This window comes from Microcebus murinus, chromosome 14 (assembly GCF_040939455.1).
Source record: "Microcebus murinus isolate Inina chromosome 14, M.murinus_Inina_mat1.0, whole genome shotgun sequence".
NCBI classification, from domain to species: domain Eukaryota; kingdom Metazoa; phylum Chordata; class Mammalia; order Primates; family Cheirogaleidae; genus Microcebus; species Microcebus murinus.
The window spans coordinates 43,608,388-43,629,443 of NC_134117.1; the positions used below are offsets into that span (position 1 = coordinate 43,608,388).

General features: G+C 40.6%; 1 protein-coding gene across 3 annotated transcripts in view; it reads right to left on the reverse strand.

The window, feature by feature from the left end:
* The window catches only part of FAM13C (family with sequence similarity 13 member C), a 112,687-nt gene extending 92,456 nt beyond the window's left edge, over positions 1 to 20,231 (reverse strand). For 2 of the 3 annotated variants that reach the window (XM_020280507.2, XM_020280506.2), the window contains exons 1-3: positions 19,958 to 20,125; positions 13,328 to 13,384; positions 9,612 to 9,816 (exon numbers count right to left, since the gene is read on the reverse strand). In XM_020280507.2, the coding sequence (XP_020136096.1) occupies positions 9,612 to 9,816; positions 13,328 to 13,384; positions 19,958 to 20,019 (324 nt within the window). In that variant the 5' untranslated portion in view covers positions 20,020 to 20,125. The other variant, XM_012762822.3, reaches the window with a different exon arrangement.
* Between the last annotated feature and the right edge of the window lie 825 nt (positions 20,232 to 21,056).

Below are 21,056 nucleotides of genomic sequence, written 5' to 3' on the forward strand. Positions count from 1 at the left end.
AAGAATTATTGAAGGTGCTGCATTTTCGGATTAAAAAAAAATTCTTTTGAAAAATAGAGTCTGCAAAGGCTTTCATTATTTCTGGAATGAGAATTTTATCACCACTGCCCAGGGATTAGGATCCCTGCTGCCCCCTCATCTTGATGCCTCCCTTGAGCCCACTCCCGTCTCTGCACAGACTCGATCACCTCCTGGTGGACCGTCTGCCTGGGGCCCTCATTTGCCACGAGACCCTGGAGCCAGCAAGGCTGCATCGGCCAGAGCAGAGCTCACTGGATTCCTGCCTGGCACCCGGGCCCCGGATGCCTCCAACATCTGGAGTGACCTTTGTTCCCCCACACTCTTCATCACACCCAGAACCAATTGCTGAGTCCCCATTCTGGTTTTTTGCCATAAGGTGGGAGTGGCATAGTTAGAGATCTAATAGGGTTTTGCTTTTTCGCCCTCTATTTCCGTCTTGATGCTTCATATCAGGTAGAAAAGGTCACAGCTATCAAAGTCTTTATAGGTAACCCGTGAAAAAAATAAACAAGATCAAAAAAAGAAGGAGCCTTAACTCAATAGTATTTGCCTGTTTTATATTTAGAGTTAACTCGGGCTTTTGTTCAATCCTCTTGTCTTTCAGAGATTGCAGTATCTGGGTATTCAGAGGACCAGGCTCTTGGTGTTTCTAAATCAAATGTCAGTTTCAATACAGCTGAGAAGGCAGCAAACAACAGGGAGGGAAAGCTGACAGAGGGAAAAGGAGGGAGGGCGTAATACCCCCAGCATGATATTCAATGATTTTGTTTCCTGGTGATTTTTAAACCTGGTAGGTTATACCATTAGGATAGCCAGTGTTTTCTGGATTAAAACACACTAAAAGCCAACCACTGCCCCTACCGCGCTGGCAAATTGACTTAGCTTAAAATGTTGACAGTCTCCCTTTGGTTATTTAATGTTAGTTACAGCTAAAAAGCCTAAAAAACATAACATCAGAATGACCTTTCCTATTGGAAATTTCCCTGGCATGCGGCGACATTACCAAGCCAAACAATCCTAATATTGTAGCTCAGCATATTAAAGAATAAAAGAGGCAGCGTGGAAGCATGGAACATCTTTGTTCTTGCAAGAAGTCCCCTAATTGTGGCTACCACTTGTTAAGCAGTAAAGGCACAGAGGATTTAGCTAAAAAAAAAAAAGAAAAGATTCATAATGAAACCAAGCTGGGCTTTCTTGGATAGGAAGACAAAGTTCTATCATGATTCAAAGCCCATTAGTTATTTGTGCCTGGAGGCACCTACATAATAAAATAATGCTTAAAATAGTTAAGTCATCCTCACCTACCTCAACACTAGCCTCAGACTAGAGCAGCAGTTTTCAAAGCCACAATGCTCTGGCTGGCTGCTTGTCTCCAACAGGATTAATGCTCAAAATATGGCACTATTGTTCTGCCTGTCTGTGCCAGAAGCTATGTCACTTTTGATCATCTTAACATAGAAGCTGGCTCATAAAAGTCAGCCTTGACGACTGCCGCTGCTCGTGGTGAGCACAATCCCACGGGACGGGTGGTCTGCAGCAGCAGTCCCAAGGCTCTTTGGCACCAGGGACCGTATTCATGGAAGATAATTTTTCCATGGACCAGGCATGGGGCTCTAGGTGGTTTCAGGATGATTCACGAGCATTACATTTTTTTGTGCACTTTATTTCTATTATTATTATATTGTAATATGTAACGAAATAATTACACAACTCATCATATGTTGGGGGCCGCAGGTTGACAGACTTTGAGGGCAGATTTTCAAACTTTTTGAGCCCTTCTATCCAATTGTCAAGGCTTTATGATCCAAAGAGAGTGGGCAGCTTTTTCGGATTTTTCATGCTGTTTAAATATTAAAGGTAAAATAAATACTGCAACAAGCTTCCTACTATTAGCCCACTGACTTTCCTACACTGTCTTTCGCTACCCTTGAAGGTTTGAATTAAAAACAAAAAATCCCAACTCTCAGGCTACATGGGTATAATTGGTTACTTCTACCTTGGGAGTAGAAGGTTCCTTTGGTTAAAATGTACATGCCATTCATTCATGATAGGATTGCCAAAGTTAACAAATAAAAATACAGGACGTCCAGTTAATTTTAAATTTCAGATAAATAATGAATTTATGTTTAGTAAGTAATTTATTTAAGTATATCACATGCAATATTTGAGACAGACTTAATCTAAAAATATTCTTCATTGTTTATCTGAAATTCAAATTTAACCAGGCATCCCATATTTTATCTGGCAACTACTTGTCTTGCAAAATATGGGGCCCAAAATTGCAGGCTTGAGGTTAATATGTTATGTCTCAGTCCCAGAGTGATATTTAACTATGTTTGATAAAGTTTAGATTGGCAATTCTTAGTTACCCAAAATGTCGTCAGTTTATTATGTTTCTGCCATCCAGACTTTCCAAACAGCTTTACTTCCAAGCTCCAAAACAGGCTAAGTCCTTGCTAAGCTGTTTTCTCGGCCTAAAGAACACCCTGCTCTTGGATAAATATCACCAACTACATGAGGATGTGAATTTGCATATGTATGTGGATGCAGAATCCAGCCCCCACATCCGACAATATCCAGATTATCAAATCTACTTTCTATAGGAATGATTTTTGAATCGAATTTCAAAACGCCTCCAAATCATGGCACCGCAGGTTTAGCTGGCATAACCCAAAGTCACTACTATCTTCTGGTGAGAGTAAGGCCATAATTATTCCTAAATAAAACAGCCAAATTAATGAGCTTTGAAGGTTCATTTGGCAATACGTTAAAAATCAATACTAGACCCATATTTTTTGTTCCCTATAATAATGAAGCAAGAGTTTAATTGAAAGGATGCTTGTATTAATACAAAACTCCAGTTCTTGTTCAAAACAATAATATATGGCATGTATATCCCTTGGTGATATTTAATTAATATTCATTTTCTTCATCTAGTCCTTAACATTAATAACAGTAGTATTTTAGTAGTGTGAAGGATTAGAAAAGAAAAAATTAACTTCATTTTACTTAAAGTTATATGCTATTTGGAGTAAGAGATGTGAAAGTTTTTAGTGCTATTGGCCAGTATTTCTTTCTCTCCATTAAGACATACTGTAGGATTGTACTGAGCAGTCCATTGCGTTATCACTTGTGGTTACTGGGAAGAACACGACTAGTTCTGGCCACTTAGCAGAGAATGGAAATGCTGTGTGCTACTTCAGGCCTGGAGTTTCTAATCGTTGGTACAGGACCCTCCAGGTCCCTTTTCAGAAACTTCAGGACTTCAGGACCCTGAGTTGATCCCTCTAACTCAGAAACCAGCAATATTCAAGAAAATTGTTTTGTTAGCCTGGGTCCTCAATTGGACTGCAGTGAACAGACACCTCCTGGTGAGCAATGAGGGCGATGTAACATGTGCGAGAAATGCATTTTGTTGGCCTGAATCACTAAGGTTCTGGGCTGTTATTGCAACAGCGTTCAGCACATTCCAATGCAGGGCACAAGCAATTACCGAGATGTTAGTGTATATTCAGCCACATGAGTTTATAAAACATTCTAAAAATTACTTTTAGTCCCCTGAAATTTGCTGATTGTTTACATTTATGTCATTATCACTTTTAATTCTCCACAACCTCTTAAGGTAGATACAATTATTATCTCTGCTTTCTAGATAAGAAAAATGACTCTTAAAGAGCTGGTGAGGAGATGTTTAAAGTCACACAGAAAGTAGGTGGCTGAAAAGGAGTTTGAACCCATTCAACTGTATTGACAGAGCATGTATTTTACAATATCACTATACTGCTACCCAACTATTTGTCTCTGGGATTTATTAAAGGAAACTTCTCTGTAGCAGAAGCAGCAAGTGTTGGAACCCAGTGGAGGAACAGCAGGTGCCAATAGGAACAAATGTGTTCCATGGATGTTTCTCTCCTTTCCATGCGTTGGTAAGTCTTGGACTTAACTATGGACTGAATTTATATGGCTATATAATGTTGAGAATTGTCTTTTGGAACTATGTAGGGAAAATAGAAATTCTTTAAATCAGAATTTATCCTGTATGAGAGCCGTCTGCATCTCTGTTTAATATTCCAGTAGCCTATAAGTAGAGATCAGTCCTTGTCATCCTCCATTGCCACCAACACCGTCGATACCTACCTGTTCGATATTTTAAGGAGAATTCTTCTGTAACTTCCATCGAAGGTGGAATACCAATTAGACAGTGTGGCACTGAGCCACTGTAACATTAAATTTTCAAATTCCCCATTGCTTAGCATAAAAGTCTCAAACTATGTTGTCTCAAAACTTATGTTGTTTTGAATGCAAATTCCACTTGAATACCAATTTTTTTACATTTCAGAAACTTAATGCCCAGGGCAGACAAGATATATCATTTCATTTTAAGATTCTTTCATGTCAATATTGAAGCTGAATATATTTGTATATTTCAAAAAGAAAGTGATAAAGTTATTTTACAGACAACCTGGGTTGTTGTCTACAATATCTTTTTTTCATTAATTTAATCATTTACGAACAGGTGGGTTGTTAATTCAAAGACAAGTATCAGAATCTGACAGACCATAAGAAACCAGTAAACCCAAACTTTGACTCAGCTGGCCTCAGTTTCAAGGATACTGCATTTCTCAGAGCCCCATTCCCCTGAGTCTTCACCATTTTGCTACTGTAAGGGTGGAGGGGAACTCAGAAAACAAACGCAAAGGACCACTTTTCTTCCCGACCAGTAACAGATCTTCCAGCAAATCCACACACAAACAGAAATCAAAGTAAAACATCTATACTGGAGCTGCAAAATCACATATGAGAAATAATACGACACAAACTAATGTGTTATAACAGTTTCCTAACTAAGACCAAGAGTTAGAATCACAACGAATTCATGCTCTAGACACACTGCAAAAAACAAGGTCTCAAAGGCATATTCAGAACCTAAGTCTTCCTCTCACTGAAAAGCAAGTGAAATTCTATCTGAGGCTCATTTTAGCTTTTCAGTGCTCTCAAAGTCAATCACCTATCCCAGTTTTCTTGCTTTCACTGTCTGAAGTTGTTCAGTGGTTCAGTCATAGATCAAGGGGAAAAAATGCACATAAAGTAGGTCCATAATTGGAAATAGAATCTTAGTTTCTTTGGGGATAAAAATGGCCCAGAATTAACCATCATTTTTCTTTTAATTTAAAGTCTAATGCAGTATGAAAAAGAATCATACCCTTCAAAAACAGAAATATGGTAAATACTTCATAGTTAGGTTATTTTGCCTGAAAGTGTTTAGGGCTTTTCATGTCTGTGGAAAGATAAAAATGAACATTTCATAATCAGACCTAGATCTCCTTCCAGCTTCTTAACACATCTCCTGGGGCCGAGGGGAAGAAACCTGAGGCTGATGTACACCAGACCAAACAGCTGGTCTCCCCAAAGAAGCAAATTAGCAGTAAGATCACAGTACACGGCTCACTGCAGAAAAGCTCTCTATACAGCCTCCTGCTTTTTGTCTTCTGCTAAAATAGCCACCAGAGGGGAGGACAGAAGGACATTGTGCACAGCATGATGCCAGATGGCAGGGAGTGAGGATGACAAGACTCCATCTACTAATGCTAAAAATGAATGCCCTCTGGACAGATATCAGGTCCAACAGAGGAAGCTGATTCTATTAGTCCAGTCTAATCTTCCCCAAATTGGGTTTTCAGAGATTAATATTATGACTTGCATGATGATCAATACAGGATCATTTTTAATTTTTCATAAAATATTACCATATAATCCATGCCTTGAATCAGTTCTCCTCCTTGGAAAGCGTTTGCTATCTAATAAGACATGCCACATAAGGGCAAACTATTATTGGATTTCACTTTGATCAGGAGTTTATGCTTAGCACCAACTCATAAATCTTGTTTTAACTTCAAGTTCATCATATTGATGAACTCTAATAATAGCATTCCTAAAACCTGGCCTTTCAGGAGGCAGGTCGTTAAATGGTCCTTATTCAGAGCCATTCTTTTGCAAAAACTATTGTCTAAGGAAGAAAGGGATAAACAAGCAGAAAGAAAAACTGACTCTGGTTCAGATAAACACTCTTCTTATTCTAAATATCTTTACTTCTTTGAGGAAGAAGTTCTTAACTTTTTAGCTTCTTGCATTGCCTTCCTGGTTGATTCCTGATACTCTATTTGATCAGTAAATATACCTAAATCTCTCCCCTTTTTAATCATTCAAAGTGAATGCAAAACTGGAACCAGTCATTCATGCATGCTCACAAAATCTCAGATTCTGCCACTCTACCCATAGTTCATTCTCATAGATGTGGTCAAGATTAAGAAAGTTGCTCAAAGTAATATCAGAATCTGACCCTCAAGAGATGGAACTTCTGATTCTGACTTTGGGGTTGATAAGAAGAAAGGTAAGAAATGTGGGGCATTAGGCTATACTTTCAACAGTCACCGTCTGGCTCCTTCTCTCTGCTCCATTCCCCCATTCCTGACCTGGTTAGGAATCCACTGAAAAGCCACTCCAAGGTCCTGCATACAAACTTTGTGAAAAGAGAGCCCAGAAATGGCAATAACTCAACACCTACAATGGTACTCTTCAGTTTCAAAGAGGGCTATTTTTAAATTTATAAAGGTTGTGCCCCAAGATTTTTCACAGGTGATTTTGGGAAATGCCGATCTCACAACAAAGCAGTTGGAACTCATTGTCTTTTTGATGGTGATGGGCATCTGGCAGGACTTATAGTATAGCTACAACATAAACTCAAGTTCCCCAAACAGATCCAGCTTTACAAACAGTGCCACTCTCCCTACCACACTGCATGGTAAACCTAATTAATGCGACATTTACCCTGTGATCAAAATTTTAATGAAATAGTTCTATCAAATTCTCCTATATTTGTCCAAGTCCTGCTGGATCTTTGCTTGATGATATAAGATAAAAATATTATAGTGTTATCAGTGATAAGTGTAGTTATTTAAAATGCTGACTTGTTCACAGCCTTACTTCTTTCATTTGAATTTAGCATCCTCTGGGCCACCAGTTTTCAATCAGGAATGCACATTAGACTTGCCTATGTAGTTTAATAAAAATACACATGTCTAGGACTTACTCTAGCCTTAACGAATCTTTTAGGATTACTACATTATCTCTTGAGGATTTTTTCCTCTGTAAAAACTATATTCATTCATCTTTGTACAAGCAGAAGTCACATTACCTGACTTCTCTGAAAATAGGCTTATTCATTATTCTTCAAGACATTCTGTCTAATTTGGGGGAAATGATTTTATCGTCTTCTTTTGCACGTCACATTATATGCTGTTCTTAATATGAACTCTCCTTAGACCTTTTGCACTTTTATTATCAGTAGTAAGCTAACCACAGCCATTTCAGTTTCTGTCATCTGTAGATCGTTTTGTTTTCCTCCCATGCTTGCCTGAGGTTGTACTCAGCTTTAGGCCAGAGTTTGTGTTTTCAGCAGAGAAGAATCTCAGGAGCCCCATGGTAAAGGACCAATACCTTAAACAATTGACACTTCAAGGGACAGTACTGGGGCACAGTACTTGGACACAGGCATCTTATGACAACAGTGGGCTGAGTCAGGATTGGCAAAACTTTAGTGAGAATCAGATAGCTTCATGATACCGCACTAACCCAAGATCAAGAGAAACAAGAATTAATTACATAAGCCTGAGGAGACTGATAAAGGAAATTTTTATTATAGTTATTTGTTTAGTAGAGTGTTTTATTGTTCTACTTTCTGAATATATAAGAAGTCCTTTCTCCTTCTCCTTCAACCATCTATAACCCATAACAATAGATGAATACTAGATGCTGATTATGTAAACTGAAATGAAACGTTTCAAAATTATATCTGAGTCTCACCAATCCTCAGAGTTCAGAAACTATACCAAGTGTCCTTATTTTCTGTGGCAACTGGGTTATTTGTATGCATTCAATAATATAATAATCTGTCTTCCTTTTAACCAGGATATAATTGGGAAAATCCATTATGCAAACAACATCTTGCCTGGAACACAAGGCATTTGAGAATGAAGCTCATTGAATCAGATAGAATAGGCCACTTAATTTTCACTGGGAATTTCACCTGCAGTCCAGGATTCCAATGCTGTATAATAAGCAAAGACTATACAAGTATATTTCTCTCCTGCAATCTTCCCGTGTATGAGCAACAGGTTGGGAATTACATGCTCCATTAGCACCTTATTACAAGTGATGACTGTGTAATTTCTATCAGGCCAAACTACAAGATGACAAGAAATAGGGCACTCTGAGGAGAGATGTGTGATCACCCTTAAGCTTACAATGTCACAGGTGACCCCTGGTAGGAGATTCATGGTCAGAGCCTCCCTGGGATCGGTCAGATTCTGGGGGCAGCCCTTTGGGAACCTGTTCTCTCCAGCACAAGTCTCCTAATTAGAAGTTCCACAAGTCAAAGCCTCAAGCTTATCATAACTCAAACAATAGTTAGTATTCACCTCTTTGCAATGAGAGTGATACTCAGCTTAAGATAATCGCAACACAGCTTCATGAATGCAGAGGGCATTTTCATCTTACTGCCAAATTAACTTACTAAATAAGGGGTCACAATGTCAAGGAGGAAGGGAGATAAAAATCATAAGGCAAATAACAAAATTGCAAGGTCAAACAAACTGCCCAGCCAAAGTTGTTCTAACAGGAAGATCTCCTAGTGCCCCTTGGCTAAATAGGACTGAACTTAAAAGTTATTACATAATTAACCTATTATGCTTAGTGCCTCCTACATTATTTTTAAAATTAACAGCTAAATGTTAACAAAGAAGCTAAGTTAACATTTATAGAACATCCATATCCCCAAAACTATGTTAGGTTTATTACAAGTATAATCTCAATGTTAAGAATATTAACCTCCTAGTAAGATTAAAGTAGATTATATTCATTTAATCTCTTTTAAAAGCATCATAAATTATACGAGGGATTTTGAGGATTAAAAAAATCACAAATCTATGCTACATTCCTATACAACTAGAAAAAACATTTTTTAAATTTATAAAATGTCAATTTATTACCAGAATTTATTGGAAAGATGGTTCCTTCATTCATTTAAATACTTATTGACGTCAGAAAACCAGATACCACACACACACATACAAACACACACAAACACATACACACACTCTTCCGTGTTTGTTCAAGGCTACTAAATTGCAGCCTAAAAAAAATGCCTCTGGGTAAAACTGGGCCTCTTGATTTTGCTGAGCCAAATCTCCAAGTTTGGGGCAAGAGCTAACTCGTCCTGGATTAATGAAAACAGAGAGATCCTCCTCCTCCCTTCCTCTCCCCGCAAAAGAGTATATAGCTGCTCTTTGCAATCAAGATCTAGTATTGCAGAACATCAGTTTGAAAGGGTGCGCAATTGCTAGCCGGCTCAGAGCACCCCCAACTTTTAACCAACGAGAGCATCCGCATGTCTCAGGGCTGCAGTGCAGGCAATGACAAGTGACACTAACCGCCTCCTGCGACATCATGCACTCAAATCGTCTGCCGGAACTCTGTGCCCGCCCCTGAGAAGCACCTGCCTTGGCAAAGGCCCGAGGAGATGGAGCCGCTACCTGGCTTTCCGCGTGGCTCCTCCCGCTCTCCGCTTTGAAGACGGACTTGGGCTTGCGGGACTTGAAGTTGCCCATGCTGGGTCGCAGCACGCCGTCCACCAGCACGGTCTGCTCTACATGCTGCGGCGCCTCGCGCGGGCCGGGCGGCGCGAGCTCCTCTACCAGAGCCCCCGCGTCCGGGTAATTCTCCTTATTGTTCTCATCTCTAAAACAGGAAAGACCCGATTTAGAAAGCATTAAAAATAAAATAAAATAAAATAAAATAAAATAAAATAAAATAAAATAAAATAAAATAAAATAAAATAAAATAAAATAAAATAAAATAAAATAAAATACTGCTGCGGGAAAGAGGGGCTGGCGATATTCATTGCTGCTACATTTATAGGGTACCTAGCAAAATGTTTTAGCTTCCACTTAGAGAATTTTGCAGGAACAAGAATTTAAGAAATGTGAATTTCACTCTTTCGATCACCCCACCTTGCCTTGCTATCTTTGATAGTGGATACATACTTGTTGTAGTTGTCACTATCTACATTTTCATACTATCATTATTTGGTTTTCATCTTTCACTTTAAGGTGTGTTCATGTATTTCATATTTTCCTCTCACGATAATAATGTGAGATGGGTTTAGATATTGTCACCCCAACTTTATAGATGAAGACTCTCAGACCCAGAGATTAAATGACATGCCTATTAGAAGAGCTAATTCAGGTAGACTCAGAGGCGTCAGGTAGATGTCCGGACTCTCACGCCTGTGTTCTTCAAGACATGATGCTTCCCCTTCATTGGCCTGTTTATAATCATCTCCCTACAACTTTCAGCGGCATTTAAAAGTTTAACAGGATCAATTTTGACAGGATACACGTTACCTGGATGAAATGTAAGCCAATGGCCATATTTTGCCCAGGCAGGCCATCAGAACAATGCCCTGAAGGCAGGGTCGAACATCCCACCGTCTGGGTTCCAGCAGTGCCAAATCACTGCAGACCAGATAGGCTGGTGTTTCCTCCACGCGCTCCGTGCTGGGATGGCACCTGTACTCTCCACTCAACAACCAAATGCCAGACAATATACCTACCCCTCTCCAGTTTCAATTTTCTCAAAAATACTGACATCATAACACTCTTTCTTCTCTGAAGCCATTTGTCTCACTTAAATCTAGACACATTTTATTTTTTCATTTTGCTAAGCATCAAGCCAATGCCATGGACATACCCCAATGAGGCCTTCTCTTTCTATGATCAATATCATCAGACTCGACCATTGGCAATCATTAGCCCTCGGTCATGCAATTCTTGAGGAGTGGCCACTTCCCCCTCATGCTCCCTTAACCGTGAGCACTCATCAAAGAGCTTTTGCAAGGTCAGCAGGGAAGCAAATTCCTTGCTGCTCAAGGACACATAAAGCCAAGAGGCAAGACTAGCCAAGGAGGGATTTCTATGCCCACCACTTAAGACACCCTTTCATAAGTAAAAAGGAGATTAAACTCACTAAGCTGCTTTCAGGGGAAGATGAACTTCCGTTAGTCTCTGGGAAAAGACCAAAGCAAACATTGGGATAGGTGATCTGGAGCATGACCAGGGTACGTTTGGGCAAGGTTTGAAAATAAAACCGTGTGAAACAGTTAAACGTAGGTCCAGGACAAACTTAGTGCTGTCTGGTAAAAGAGAATCCAACAAGTTAAATAATTCTTCAATCTTAGTAACTGAAAAAAATAAAAATCAATACCAGTGACACTGGTTGATATTCTTCCCTTATGATCATTTACAATTAAAATTGTTTTTAAAGTCACTACTGGTTTTGGAATTAATAGTAAACCATGAATTGGAAATTACACTAATTCATTTGAAGTGCGTTTCTTTCACTAAAAACCCATCCACTCTGTGTTCCTGTGTGAGACATAAAAAAAAGAACAGCTGCCTTTACAGCTACCTAAATGCTTATTCGAGTAGGATTCCAGAACACTCAAGAAAAAAGGGTTAAAAAAAAGGAGTTTTTCAAATCTAAAATGACTCTTTTGATAGACTCATTAGTCCCCAAATAATACCTGAACTTTTTGTTTTTAAACCATATTTTCAAGTCACCTAAAATTTATAAATGTGTCTTGTTCACCTCCTTGACTTGGAAGACAGGGAGGAGGGGACAGAAAGTGTCCCATGACACAAATGTGGAACCTGATCACAAAAGTCATCTTTAGAAATATATTTTCTAACATATTATGGGTTCCTCAGGATCCCAAAAACTAAAAAGTACAGGTTATGTAATTTATGCCACTACTTATTGGGATAAATCGTAACTGAGAATGAGCATGGTGTCCTGAAAACAGCCAGAGTCTGAAAGGTCCTCCCACGTATCAGCTGTGTAGCCTGGGCCACGTCACTTCACCTCTACGATCCTCATTCATAAAATGGATATAATATCTGCCTTGCAGAGAAACACAGTCTCTGTGAAATGCCCTCCATAGAAAACTGGCTCCAGGCCACAACCCAATAAATGAAAGCTATTGTTACTCTCAGGCAGGGCCTTAGAGTAGTAATTTGCAAAGAAAAAAACTGAGGGGTCTTTTTAGTTTCTCTAGTATTTCCAAAATAAATTCCAAACTCCTTAGCAAGACACACAAACTCTGTGAAATCTGGTCTTCGTTTATCTCTAGAGATTAATTTTTATCACCCCTGACCTCCTCATTGCATCCCCCCCAGAGTTCCTACCACCGTCAACTGCTTACTGTTCCTTCAACTCAAACTTCTCTCTCGACCTTCTGTTGGCTTCCCTGTAAGCTGTTCTCTCTGTTTGGTGGCATGATCTTTCTCTTAACCTTAGACCCCATACCTCCCCCCCCCAAAAAAAATTTAAAAGGTCATGTGCCACATGTAATTTTCTTCAGGAATCCATCCCAGAATGCTCTGCAAGCTATTTGGTCCTTCTAAGTGAATCCTCTGCTTAGCTCTAGTATAACAGCACTTAATGCCCAGTAGTGTCATCATCTATATTCTTGCCTATCTCCCCCAGCAGACTGAAATCCTAGGGGAGGGAATTGGTTTGTCTTTTCTATCCCAAATCTTGACTGGTTTCTAGCACAGAAAATAGGCTTTCAACATATGTTTGTTCTCCAATAAGTGAACTTTAGAGTCAGACAGACCAGGGTCCAAATTCTGCCTCATAGTGCTCACTCAGCTATGTTACCTTGAAGGAGCTAAAAATCCCTCTGAGCCTCAGTTTCTCCATCTATAGGACAATGAAGAAAATATCAGCTTCCTTTCAGTTGTTTAGATTAAATAATAAAATGTAGATGAAAAGTGTATGGGACAAAGTAAATGTGGAAGAAATGGTTAACTGTGAAGGTTTTGCCACTGTATAATGAGCCCTTTGTGGGCAAGACCATACTACAGACACTCAATGACATGTATGGTGAATAATCTAGAACCTCTTCCTTATGGTGCATCATGGAAACACTGAGATGGGTTAATCAATGTTCAATTCAACAGGCATTTATTGAGCATCCCCCATATACAAGGAACTGCCCTGGGTGCTAAGGGGGGTATCTAAAAGTGAACAAGACAACACTTCCTTCAAGAGCTGAAAACCTAGTAGAAGAAATGAGTCATGAGAACAAGTAATTAAAATTCAAAGAAGAGACTAGAATTCAAAGGAGAGCCACCAAACCCTAGTGGTTTCTGTCTCTCACAAACATGAACCAAGCAATGGTGGGTCGAACCTGAGACTGGAGCAGTCAATCTGGTCTTCATGTAGAGAGACAGTGTCTTCGTCACACCTGGGGAGAGGGAACAAAAATCACATCAGATCCAAGCCTCTGATATAGCAGTATCAGCAAGAATCTAGAATTACCTGAAGACTAGCACCGTAAACTAAAAAGAGTAGCAATCCTCGCTACTCTTTCCCAAACCAACTCTGATTCCCAACATGTCTACCAGGTAATGATACCAATGTTATTATATTGGTTATATATATTATATCATATGAACTTAAAACCTAAGAACCAGATGGGACTCTCTTTTTTGCCTCCACTGCTCTTTATCACCTAGGCTAACAAGATCTTAGCAAGGACCTAAGTGTTCACAGGGGACTCCAGGGGACATTGGGCACCAAGATTGCTGAATTGTTTTTGGAGATTCCAGTACATGCCTCTCTGCATTTTCTCTGCTTCGGGCAGTCCTAAACCCACCAGCTCCCATTTGGCTTACTACATTGGCCTTAGACTTTCTTGATCTTGTTGAAAGGAAAGGGTTCCTTTTCAAAGAACATCTTGATCAGCCTTATGAAAAATTCTTGGCTCTTCCATACTGAAAAATCTCCAGTGCTCCGTGCTGCCTAGGAAGATCTGGAGTCTGGAGTAGGACCATTCCCTCACTCTAGTGTAGGAGGGAGCCTGTGTTCCTGTTCTCAGCTATTCCCACCCTGCCCCACCCCCCAGCCTGAAATGCTTTTTCCATCTTCAACTCCTACTCATCCTTCACTGCCCAAGTCAGGTCCCTCCGGCTCCATGAGCCTTCTCAGCCAAGTTCACCCACGTGCCTTGTTCCTACCTTAATGCATAATGTTGACTCTTCATTCTGAGGTTTTGGTAACCAACTATATCTTATCTCACACTGCTGTGTAATCCTTTGTACCTCTGATATCTTTTGATTAGTTACTAATTCCATGAGTAGAAATAACTATAATTTCTTTTTCTTGATATACTGCCATAGTACTAGAGTAAACCTGAGTAGACACTCAAAAAATGTTTGAATTGAAATATTAACTCTGTTCCCACAGCAGGTCTGGTCCCTGAAATAATTTATTGAGCATTTATTTAACGAGCATTTATTTATTTATTGCATCCACGTACTGCATACTGCATTAGGTGTTGGAGCTCTGCTTCTCACACTCTCTGGCTGTCTGGGGGTCCTGGACAAACTAGTTTATTTTTTTATTTCCAATCCATTGTGGGCCAATACTTTGGCAAAAATGTCACAGCATTGCCAAATTCCTATTAAAGTTATTAAGTGCTTGCTTCCTATTTCTGTTTCTTCTTGTCTCAGACAAGTTACGATTTGGAGACTTACACTTTGAGTAGCACTGCTTCTAAGGGACACAAAATTTGAAAAAGATCTGGACCCTGCTCTGAGAAATTCACAGTGTAATGAGTAGACAAAAATAAACAAGCAAATAAATACCTGTGTACTTAAATATAACCATAATACAATACTTATACTATATGAGATAATTTAAAAATTGTAAATATTCTTTACTGGCAATGGTGTATAACTAACTTATGGAACAAATTGAGGAAAGCTCCAGTCCTCTTCCCTTACAATCTCTTTTTAAATTATCATTTTGAAGTGAATTAAACAAAGGCCAGACTAACCCTCTCTACCTGCTGAAATATTTTGTTCCCTCTGGCAATTAAAAAAAAAAACGGTTGACTCAACAAAATGCATCTTTAAACACAGTGAGCAAAATTTCCTTGCTTTCTTGCCAATACTCCACTCTGTCCATCACATGAAAAACAAGAATTAAATTCACAAGTATTGCCTTGTTCTCCTCCATTAGTGGCATTCTCCTAATCATCTGGGCTTTGTAATGTGAATGTTTTCCAATAACAAAGTAGAAAAATCAATGAAGAACAGAAATTTAGAATTGTTGTTTCCAAAGAACCAGAGCTCAACAATACCTATTGTTTGGGGATTTGGCAAGAACTTATTTTTCTCCCTCATTTGATTTATTAATCTTTCTCCTCAAAGGACAATCAGTTAAAAATGGAAACTTGGCACCAGAACATACAAAGTTGCAGATGCTTTCTGAACTATGAGGCTGGACCTAATTAGTTGATCCAATGTTAATGCCTATTGAACAACTCTGGTTGCACTCAAGGAAACACAATTCCAAGCTCACAGGTAGAGCAATAAGATCTGCCTACCAGCTTATATGGCACATATACGCTTATATGGCAAACATATACAATTCATATACAATTGCAGTTGAGTTTTAATTTACTTTGATAAAGATCCCACACTTCTACTCAATTAGCATCTACTCTCTGCCCTTACCCAGGGGCCCCATGCAACTGTACAACACTGACTCAACTATGAAATTGCATTCCATAGTGGGAATCCATACCCAGATATCCACACTCCTGGAAGAAAATCAACTCAGACCAAATGGCCAACTGATCTGAGGCGTAGCTTTCTCTTGCTACATTAAAATCTTATACAAGAGTTTAAAGACCAATCCTTTTAATGATCTCTCTCTTAGATATTGAAAACTGGGCACCTTCTAGTGCAATGATTTTCAAACTATCTACTGTGACCAATTAGTGGGTCTTGAAATTAGATAGTAGCTTCCAGAATTTTTGTTGTTGTTTTTATTGTTATTGGAAGCAGAGCAGAAAATGTCAGCATAGGAAGCATGAATTGTTTCATGGAACTTACTTAACCACTTCAAGACCAGCATCGACTATAGTCACAGCCACAGATGAACGCACACAGCGACTTTAGCCAACAGCCGTGATATGACTTTTCTAATTTTTCATGTATCAAAATAAAATTGTGAACATTTAAAAATAACATAATGAAAACATATATGTATATGTTACCTATTCTGATTTACATTACAAGTAAAGCTGCCTGTAAAGTAAAACAAGCTTTCAGTGCTTTAAAGCTTTCCTCATCACACAAGAGCAAAACGGATTCGTGGTCAATGCACAGCACAATCTATCATGCGGACTATGAGTGCCAGCTGTGGGCAAGGTTTCGCGGCCGGTGAGCGCGGTCCCGAAGTGGTTAAATTACATATATGTATGTGTTCTCTATTGCAATGCAGAATAATTTTCTTACGTTTGTTCATAGTAAAAAAAAAAAAAATGTGAATGACACTTCTATTAAATGAGTATCTTGGTAGTTCTCATCAACTAGATTCTACATCTCAGAGTCCTTAATTTGTGGTGGCCCAGACAGTATGTGGATAGGTTGACGTTGCAATCATTTCTTTGTGAAATGCTCAGGGCTGTTACTTTTTTCTCTATTTGGACTTTTGCTCCCTCAATCAACCACCAAAGAGAAAAACTTGGGTGGTACTTCATAGCTCACCTGCTCTTCCACATTATCTCATCTAAGCCTGACGGTGCTATAAGGTGGGAGTTACCTTCACCTAAGGACTAAGTTACGGCCCAGGATTCTGGGGCCTAAAGCAGTGAAGCCTGGATTGTTTCTGCTCCACTACACTAAGCTCAAAAGGCAGGACCCAAACAACCTCTTCAGTCCATATTCCCAGAGGCTCATGGAGAGGGAGAAGGGCATTCCTTAGAATAATGGTAGTGAAAGAAGTGCCCATGAGAAGTCCTCATTTCCAACTGAATAAGAAGAGAGGGCTCAAATTGGCTGTTAGATAAAATGTAGTTGTGCCAGAATGATATTTCCTTTCACCCTGTAGTACCAAGTTCCTTGAAGGCAAAACTGCAGAGGTACAGCCTCCTGTGGGGTTTCTCAAAGTGTGACCCCAGAATTCCTGCATGGCAGGAAAATGGCAGACCCCAGCCCCACCCTGACCCCAGACCCTCTACATCAACTCTCTGAGGGCAGAGAAGGCCCAGGAATGTCGATTTTTAAACCAGACTGCCCACCTACATCATTACTATGCTTATAAAAAGTTCAACACTGACCTAAAGGTTTCCAAATTCCAGATCAGCAGTGTGCTAACTTCAACACAATTATTTATTCTGGGTTCCCAATCTGAGATAAATCTGGGGAGACTATTTTTCACGAGCTCCAGTCCCCTTCCCCAGTTGATATTGATCTTTTGAGAACCACTGCTTTGAAGGATAACTAGTCAGAATTATTGAAGGCCAGGCTTCATTTCAAACAGCAAGTTAGCCAGGGCAAGATAGGAAATGACCATGGAAAAATAACAGATAAAAAGATGCTGCAGATATAGAAGAAAAAGCCAAGGCCATTGTGTTGTTGAAAAAAATAGGGTAGAAAAAGTAATTGAATTGGACAAGAGCTGCACAGACAGTGCCAAGCCTGAGAAAAACCAAGAAGAGAATAAAACGTGTCCTTCTATCCCTCCCAATTTGTTACCTTTGACTTTTATGAGACTCCCAGCTGGCCAAGAAGAACTTTGGCAAGTTAGAAAACAAGTTAGATAAAAATGATTGACATTAAATAATTAATGACACCTTGAATCCAACTCCTTGGGTGCAAACTTTTTCATTTCCATCTTAATGAGGGTCACTACCAAAAGCCTTAATGCAAAAGAAATCATATCTAGGTGGAATTTCAAGCACGAAGGAAAATGGGCTGGGGACAGGAAGAAGAGGAACTTTTCCTGTATCCAAAACACATAAGAGAAAAAATTTCTTCTTCCATGTAGGCCAAGACCACACCCAAACATTTACTGAGCACCTGCTATGTCTGGTCTCAGGATGGCACATGCTGGTCCTGCTGCGTATAGGGTCGTGTTCAGAAAACCAAGAAGCACAGTTCATGTTACTGAGGGGAGGGGGAAATGTTATGTTGGACAACGACTAGTTTTAATTGATCCCATTCTGTGCCGTGTTACACCTATGAAGCTTTTGATGTTCTTTCAATGCGCTCCTTAGATTTTTATATTAGCCAGATGGCATCCCGATTATCACTCACTGCCTTTTAAAATAAATCACTGTCACGTCTCTGAAAGTAACAACATGATCTTATGCAATCAGAACTCCTTGGGGAGTGTCCAAAAACAAGGCAGCAGACTCTCCCTAGCATTTAACCATAAAACCTTAAGGACAAAAAAATGTCCATGTGAAATCTGGAAGTGTCTCCATTTTGAACCTGCTACGTCTGTGATTAACTCTGGAGGCTCGGCCACTCTGGGCTCCTGAGAATCAGGGCCAGGGAGCACTTGGCGCTTGTAGGTACAGCAAGGGGAGGAGAGCAGTACCTGTGCACCTTGACCAGGAAGTCTAGGCCTTATCTCCGGCCTGCAGATGCACACTTTGGCACACCTCTCCCCCTCTTTTCTGAGGCTTTTAGAAAAGCAATTTTGCAGCACAGCTTACCAAGCAATCTCATAAACAGGATGCAGGTCCAAATGAGTACGTTATATTGCATCTTCTAAAGTCAACCCTGTTTTTTTTGTTTTTAAAGTGACTTCAAAACTGGACACTGAGAGAGCAGCACATCAAACACAGAGAAACAAACAAACAAAAAAAAAATATGGGAAAAAAAAAGAACCAGGAAGCACTGTGGAATATTATCTCTCCATCACCACGTCACTGTGACAGTGGTGAGACTTGAAACTCAAATGATTCCTATTTCTACATTTTTTTTTTGCTTTTTGTAGAGAACTTTAGCAAACAGCTCCCAAGTTAGTTGGGCTTTCTGTATCAAACTGGCAACATTTTTTAAAATATAGTTGAGTCTACAACTTTACACATGGCTTTTTCCTGAAAAGCTGTTTAGAGTGACTCCTACAAAAAGTCCCAGGAGTAAACATCATGAATTAGCCGAGAGGAAGAATGCTAGATGAAATATACATAATTCACACATATATAAAAATTCTATGTAAATTATATATAGTATTAGAAAAATATACTACCTATTAATTTTAACATATATGTATAATATTAGAAAAACATATTAAGAGGTGACGAAGTAACACTATGAACTCTAAAAATCTAGTAAAAAAAAAAAAAAAACAAAAACACTGTGTCTGCTAGCCTTAAATGGAACATCACACTCCATTCCATGTTTAAATGGTGTTAGTCGCCCTAATCAACAGCTTTAACCATAGCACCAGGTGACTCATTCCTCCTATAGGTAGATCTTTCAGGTCAGACGATAAAAATGACAAAGGTCACTGCAAGAAAAGTTTACTCTGTGTGTCTTAAAAATCTGCAGACAAGAGAGAGCAAAGACAAGTTTAGGCTGTTTATCGCATGCTGGAATTCAACTCAAGTCATTTCACATCCATCTCCCATTGCCGTAAATGTGTGCCGCGTGCACTCCATGAAAACCGACGCCAATGTTGGCAAAATACAACAAAGCTTTCTTTCTGACATGTCAAATAGATTTTTTTTTTTTTTTAAAGATCTGAGCTCCCAGAAACACATATCATCTTTGAGCATCGAGCTCCCGCAAGCAATCAGCTGGTTTTAATATCTCTCCTGCATCTGCTTTAAAATGCTGATTTCAACCTGTAAAGACTTGTGGGCCCCAGCATTCCGCACGTCTCCCCGATTCCAGGAGACAATGCATCCCGCACGAACAGCGAGCGGCTGGGGACGGCAGAAGAGGACACCTTCGCGCTAGTTGCTTCCAGAGAAAGGCATGCAAGTCTAAATTTAACCGCGAGAACCACTTACTCTGTTACAGCGGCGCTGCTGAAGGAATTATCCTGAAGGCTGAAACAGAAACAAGAAAACATCAGCCAAGCCCGGCCGGGGAGCCGTCTCCCTGACTGCTCTCCGGGAGTTAGAGCACGCACACAAACATGGCATTGCAAGGCAAGTCCCCGGGCTCGCCCGGCACGCTCGCTCTACCTTGGGCTGCTGTCTGCACATGCTCGCAACGACACCCCCAGCAGGGGCCCAGCCGCGCGGGCGAACCACAAAGCCCGGCAGCCCGCGAGGCTGCGGGGACAGCGCGGGGCGGGGCCGGGACCCCGGGATCCGGCACGCAGCACCTGGAGAGGAGCCGCGCGCCCCGGGCCTCGCCGGCCGGCCCGCGGTTAGTCCTGGGCGCGTGGTGCCGGCCGCCCCCGGGGCTGGCCGTGACAAAGCCCGCTGCTTCTGCCCGAGTGCTGAGACACCCGGGAGACTCGCTTTCTTGCAGACGTCTCCTGCCAGTTCCACCGAGCTCTCCCCCACTCCCCACCCCAACCCCCAGGGAGGGAGGCTGGGAGAGGTTCATCCACCGATCAAGAAAAAAAAAAAGCTAAGAGGGAACGAGAAGGGGGAGGGGGACATTGCTGGTGTTTTGTGTTTTATTTTTATTGTGTGCTTTTTTTTTTTTTTTGGTTTTGGTTTTTTTTTTTTTTATTGCCTAGGAAGAAGAGCCTCTCTGAAGGAGGGCTCGCTGCATCACACCCGATCTGTCTGCGCTCTGTTATTTCGGTCCCAAAGAGGAAGCGCCCAGCCCCGGACTGCAGAGCTGTGAATGAGCCCACGCAGGGCGAGTGGAGGATTTACCCCAGCCGTTAGCTGGTGATTAGGGCGCCGCCGGGCAAGGGGTGGGGCTTGCTGCGCCCGGAGCAGAGCAGCCCGCGGAAGCCAGGCGCCCCAGCACCTTTGCAAGGGATGGAGAGACCGAACCCAGGAACGCTGTCCTTTGAATAAAGGCAGCCCTGCTGGGGCGAGGAAAGACTGTCAGCTCCCACTCGCTTCATTCCCCTGGGGATAGTTGTCCTGCCCTCTTTCCATTGTTCACTTCTCCTGCCATGTTGGCCTGGATATGGAAGGAGCA